We start from the raw sequence: 6,068 nt of genomic DNA on the forward strand, positions 1-6,068 counted from the left end.
CAGGCTTCCCGGGCTCGCCCCCACTCCCTCCTGCCCGCTGGAGCTTCCTGAGGACGGCTGGTCCTCCTCAGGGCAGCCCCAGCTCCGCTGGTGTCTGCCGAGTGAGTAGGATAGAGTTCGAGGGCTGCTGGGGAGGTCCGCAGACCTCGTGAAGGCCTGAACTTGGCCTTGGAAGGGACAGGGGCACCACAGCCCCATTCTCGGACCTCCCCGGAGGTGTCTGCACCTGGACCCGGGGCCCAGCCCTGAAGGCGGTGTGGACACTGAGCCTTGCCACCTCCTGCGGCCTCTCGTATACTTCCCTGACCCCTGGGTCCCCAGGGCACTGGGACAAGGGTCCTCTGAGGGGGTGTGTGGGACGGAGTCCAGCTGCCCAGTGCCTGCGTTTGGGCATTGACCTGCAGGGCCTCTGCCTTGGAGGCCACTGGTCAGCAGGCTGCCGTCTCCTGTCCCTCCCCTGGCCCCGGCTATTTAAGGCCAGCCAGCCGCTGGCGAGTTGGTCGAGGCCACCCCGGTGGTGGCAGACCGCTGTCAGGCAGGCAGACCCAGGGCCTTTCCCAGCACAGCGCTGTCAATGGATTTTGTGGCTGGAGCCATCGGAGGTAATGGACATGGAGGGGCATGGGGGGGCGGGGGACCAGGAGGCGTGGGCAAGTGCTGGGCCTTGGCAGTAGACCCTCCCGTGGCAGTGGCGGTGGGGTGTCAGGGCCTCTGCGAGTGGTTGCGCCCTGGTGTGGGGCCGCACGTGCTGGGGGCGGCACAGGGGGAGGTGAGTCTGCACAGCCCAGCCTTCTCCGCCTGGGGCCCTCAGGCGGGATGGGGGTGCGCAGAGGGTGGTCTCTGCAGGGGCAGGGCGGGAGCGCGGCGGGGAAGGCTCACAGCCGTCCGCGTGGGGAGGAATGGCCCAGCTGTGGGAAGGAACCGGAGGCGGGGGAGGGGAGGGTGGACAGTGAGGACAACCAGGCCTGGATCCGGAAATGCAGACTGCAGGGGGTGGGCGGGGAGGGGGGGAGGCCCTGCGGAGCCCTGGCCGTACCCGCCGGCTGGCTTGTGTGCTGTCCCCGCCTATTGGCCTCCCAAACTATTTTCCCTTCTGGGGAAATGGCTGGTTACAAAAGACAGATCCAGAGAGATAACAGCCCGTTGGGAAACAGGTGGGGGACGGTCTTCCCCCACCCCCGACCCTCCATCCTGCAGGCTGGAGCCTATTTTGGGCGAGGCACCCTTGGCCTTGCCCTGTCTTGTGAAACAGCAAGGGTGCTGGTCGATACTTCTGGGAATGGTGTGGGGTGTCCTCCTCCCTCAGGCGGGGAGGGCAGTGCTGACCCAGGACAGGCTGGAGCCCCGGGTCTCTGGTGACATTTCTGAGGTGTGACTATGTGCCCGGCCTAAGACCAGCTGCTTCCCTGCATGTTAGCCCCTAAGGAGGGACCTCAGAGAAGGAAGGGGCTTGACTTGGCCAAGATCACACAGCCAGGAAGGGCTTTCGAAGACCTGGGTCTTGTCCTTGTGGAGGACAGACATGGCATGCGTGGGACAGCAGCAAAACCACGTGATCGGGGCTGTGATCAATATGTTTAATGGCACAGAGGCAGCCCAGATTCAGGGGTCAGGGAGGGCTCCAGAGAGGAGGTGAAGCTGTGGCGGGGCTTTGATGAGTGCGTAGGAGTTCGGTGGGGTCTCTGCGAGAGTCAAGGAGGATAATTCTAATCAAGTCATTTAGTCAGTTCTTTGTTCATTTCCTCACACTCACTCATTCATTCATGCACACATATTGAGTCCTGGGATGCCTAGTAAATAGGGCAGAGCCCCCAAGTGCCTTGTCCTCAGGTGGCCCTCACCAGGGTATGTAACCCCAGGGCTCTGTGGGTCTCTGGCTTCCCCATGGCAGTGCTGGGGGCTTGGACATGGAGGATCTGGTGAAAAGAGAAAGGATGGTGGCACCTGGCCCTTTGCAGGGAGAGGGCCCTGGTCTAGAAAGCGTCACGCCCCACTCTGGTCCACACAGGCTTGTGGTTCCAAGCATTCCTTCGAAGAGCCCTGGGTGACCTGGGATTTCCCACCTCCTGGCCCTTGTAGGGTCTGTGCCCTTCTACATACACAGCCCGCAGGTGAAGCACAAACAGACTCTTCAAGGCTTGAGGACAAGAGCTGCCTGGCTTGGAGACAGGGCCTGGCAGGTGTCGAAATGCATCCCTGGCTGTTGGAATGAGGCATCGCTGGGCCAAGACATGGAAGGAGATATTGCTAGCAGCTTGGCTGAGCCTCAGTTGCCTTCTCTGCATCAGTGTGCTCAGGGCTGATGAGACACGGCGTGGACGGGGAGCGTGTGTCCAGGCTCGGCGGGAGCTGGTCGGGGCTCACCCTCACCTTCTTCCATGAGACAAGGTGGGGCTGTTCCTGCTCCTCATCCGGTCCCTCTGATTTCCTTCCAGGTGTCTGCGGTGTTGCTGTGGGCTACCCCCTGGACACGGTGAAGGTATGGCCATGGCCAGGCCTCCACCGCCCACCCTAAGGCCCCTGGCTGGGATCGAGCTGCCCTCCCAGTCTCCCGCATCCATCCGTGGCCAGGAGACCTTTCTGGCCGGCTGATCAGACCAGCCCTCCCCACGCTCCTCGGGACTACGTCAGCCCCTCTTCTCACCTGTGCGTCAGGGTTCTTGTCTTACACGGGCTCCTGGTCCTTGCTCTGCCCGTGGTCCGCCAACACGCCTCTGACAACCAAAGCACTGGCTTGTCCCCTCCCCCAGGCCTACTGACCTTGTTGTCGGCCTGAAGCCACCCCTTCCTGAAGTCCGCTTCTCTCGCAGGTCAAGATCCAAACAGAGCCCAGGTACACGGGCATCTGGCACTGCGTCTGGGACACGTATCGCCGAGAGCGGGTAGGCCGGGGCCCGCGGCAATGGGCAAGAAGATGTCAGGGCCTCGGCCCCAGGCCTGCCACTCCCAATGAGCCAGCCCTGTCTGAGCTCCGCTCTGTCACCTTCTAAATGGGAGGGATTGTACCAAGCTGCTGGGTTTCTCTGAGGATGAGAACCATGTGTCCAGCACATAGGAGGTGTCCAGAATGAGGTCCTGCCTTCAGGAGAGGGTCCACGGGTGGCATCTGGGGCTTTGGGGGTCAGGGAGGGACCCCAAGTATTTGTATTTCTGTCCCCTCCAGGCTGGGCACCCCTTGAACGCCATGGTGGGTGGCACTGTTAGTTGTCCCATGTTCAGCTCAGAGCCCGGTCCAGAGGAGGGACTCAGGGATACTTAGCAACGTGAACTTGGGGCTTGATGCTGGCCAGGGGTGAACAAATGAGAAAACAGCAACAGTAAAGCACGCTATTCAACGTCATCATCATCATCAAATGGCTGTCCTAGGTCCAGCCTGGCCATCTGTCTCTTCAGTCCCTCGCATCACCTGGAGAGTGGGGTGTTAGGATTCCCAGTTTAGGTAACAGAGCCTTGGCTTCGAGAGACGGGCCTGAGGTCCCACGGTCAGGGAGGCCAGGGCAGGGCTGCGACACGGCCCACTCGGCCCCAGGCCCCCCTGGGGTGGCCCTCTTCCTGGCCGGGCCTCTGGCCTGACTAGGGCCCTCGGGTCCGGTCTGTCTGCCCACCAGGTGCGGGGCTTCTACCGAGGCCTCTCGCTGCCTGTGTGCACCGTGTCCCTGGTCTCGTCCGTGTCTTTTGGCACCTACCGCCACTGCCTGGCACGCATCTGCCACCTTCGCTATGGCAGCCCCGACGCCAAGCCCGCCAAGACTGACATCACGCTGTCTGGATTTGCCTCTGGCCTGGTCCGCGTGAGTGGGGTGGGGGGCGGGGCCCCTCAGGACTGTGGGGTCGGGTGAGGCTGAGAGAGCCACCCGGGAGGCCACCCAGCCCTGCAGGGGGGAAACCCAGGCTTGGGGCAGGGCAGAATCCGGATGAGGGCCAGGGGTGGTGGGTGAAGGCCCAGATGATTCTCATTAGCTCGGCGATCTTGGGCACGCCAGGGAGCCTCTCTGAGCTTCTGTCTCTTCACCAGTAAGAGGCGTGGTGAAGCTCCAGTAAGGTTCTGAGTGGAGAGCCCCCGGGACAGAGTCAGGTATGAGGACCCACAGAGCGGCAGCCAGTATTGTTAGTAATATGTCACTTACTCATGTTATTAAATACACCGAGTACTGTAGTCTTCTGACATGACTTCTGCTAACTACATGGTACACGGATGTGCTTCACATGTTAACTACGTGATAGATACTCCACGAACCCGAGTCACAAGCATCTACCCAACACCTCTCGCGTGTCAGGCTGCTCCTCGCCAGAAGCGGAGCTTTGAACCCCGCGGCACCGGGCCCAGTGGGCCAGCCCTGGAGGGGCCCCCGGGGGCGTTGCCACGGGGGCACGAAGCCCAGCGGGGTGCAGGCAGCGTGGCGGCCGCCTCCTTACCCGCCTCCTTCCACGGCAGGTGTTCCTGACCTCGCCCACCGAGGTGGCCAAGGTCCGCCTGCAGACGCAGACGCAGCAGCGGCGCCCTTCAGCCTCGTGGCCCTCGGCTGCGCCCCCGCTGTGTCCCGCACCCCCTGCGGGTTCCGGGCCCGGGCCCAAGTACCGAGGGCCACTGCACTGTCTGGCCACGGTGGCCCGCGAGGAGGGGCTGCGGGGTCTCTACAAGGGCAGCTCGGCCCTGCTCTTCCGCGACGGCCACTCCTTCGCCACCTACTTCCTGTCTTACACCATCCTCTGCGAGCAGCTCACGCCCGCTGGCCACAGCCAGCCAGGTGAGGGGGCCCGGGGCCTGGCAGGCGGGGCGGGGCCCAGCACAGTGGGCCTTGGAGCTGGGGGAGGTGGTGTGGACACGCTCGGGCCAAACACGGGTGCTGCAGAGCTCCCCCACTGGGGGTGGGAACGTCCGTGCCCTCCACCCCAGGAGTGGGACAGGCCTGTTGTTGTGGCTTCACCTGTCGGGGGCGTGAGCCCCGAGCTCCATTCTGGGGGACCATCCCCATGTGCCCGGCCGGCTGGCGGGGGGTTGAGGCGGTCGTGGCTCTCTCCCTGCAGATGTGTTGGGCGTGCTGGTGGCCGGGGGCTGTGCTGGGGTCCTGGCCTGGGCCGTGGCCACCCCCATGGACGTGATCAAGTCACGCCTGCAGGCGGACGGGCAGGGCCAGAGGCGCTACCGGGGCCTCCTGCACTGCATGGTGACCAGCGTGCGCGAGGAGGGGCCGCGGGTCCTTTTCAAGGGGCTGACGCTCAACTGCTGTCGCGCCTTCCCCGTCAACATGGTGGTCTTTGTCGCCTACGAAGCCGTGCTGCGGCTCCTCCGGGGCCTGTCCGCGTAGCCAGTCCCGATGCCCCTGGGGCCGACCCGCCGCAGCCTCCTGAGGTCCTGGGGGCTGGAGAGAGTCTTGGGTTCTGGGCCCATGGAGCCGCCGCCCAGGACAGCCTGAGCCTCCCTGGAGCCTGAGTCGCTGTGCTTGGGGCTACAGGACCACAGGGAGTCTGAGGGGCCCATCTGCCAGCAGCCTGGCACACGGCCAGGGAGGAGTGGGCCTCATGGATGGGGACATCCGTCCCATGGAGTCGCTGGAGCACGTTGTCGGAGTTCCAGCTTCCTGGTCACCCCTCCCTGCCGCCCGCGTCTTCAGAGCATCCCTGCGCCTCCATCCAGTCCTCTGCCGTCCCCTGGCCACCCTCCCCGCGGGGTCCCCACGCAGCTCTCCTCGGCTGTTTGGTGAGCTCTAGGGCACCGGCCCGCTTGCTCCCCCACACCGGGCTGCTCTGAGAGGGCACTGACCGGACAGCCACAGCCGGACCTGCTCCTGCACCCTTGCCCTCCGGGAGATCCGGGAGACTCAGCAGGGAGCTGTTGATAATAAAACGTCTTTGAGCCTGCTCGGTGCTGCTGCTCTGTGGTCTGCGGGGCGGGTGATCTGCTTGGCCTCAGAGGCCCAGCCCTCCAGACCTGTATGGCCAGTGTTCCCACTACACGGATGGGCACACTGAGGCCAGCACTCTGGCTGGCTCCACTCCCTTGGCCTTCAGGGCACTGGCCCGGCTACGGGAGGCCACTCAGCCTTCAGCATGAGGCTGGCTCTCCT

General features: G+C 64.1%; 1 protein-coding gene across 1 annotated transcript; it reads left to right on the forward strand.

The window, feature by feature from the left end:
* Positions 1-402: 402 nt before the first annotated feature.
* Positions 403-5,862, forward strand: SLC25A47 (solute carrier family 25 member 47). Its single transcript, XM_080807945.1, has 6 exons — positions 403-602; positions 2,436-2,479; positions 2,811-2,882; positions 3,609-3,791; positions 4,436-4,748; positions 5,029-5,862. Exons 1-6 carry the CDS (start codon positions 575-577, stop codon positions 5,307-5,309), a joined length of 921 nt encoding a protein of 306 aa, XP_080664071.1. The 5' UTR covers positions 403-574; the 3' UTR covers positions 5,310-5,862.
* The last annotated feature ends 206 nt before the right edge of the window (positions 5,863-6,068 follow it).

This window comes from Martes martes (assembly GCF_963455335.1).
Source record: "Martes martes genome assembly, chromosome: 7".
Classification (NCBI taxonomy): domain Eukaryota; kingdom Metazoa; phylum Chordata; class Mammalia; order Carnivora; family Mustelidae; genus Martes; species Martes martes.

What these genes read in the sequence shown, in the direction of transcription:
- SLC25A47 (XM_080807945.1), top strand. Translation starts at nt 575, where the DNA reads ATGGATTTTGTGGCTGGAGCCATCGGAG. An exon ending in ACACGTATCGCCGAGAGCGG is followed by an intron (nt 2,883 to 3,608) that starts GTAGGCCGGGGC and finishes TCTGCCCACCAG; the next exon opens with GTGCGGGGCTTCTACCGAGG. An exon ending in TTGCCTCTGGCCTGGTCCGC is followed by an intron (nt 3,792 to 4,435) that starts GTGAGTGGGGTG and finishes CTTCCACGGCAG; the next exon opens with GTGTTCCTGACCTCGCCCAC.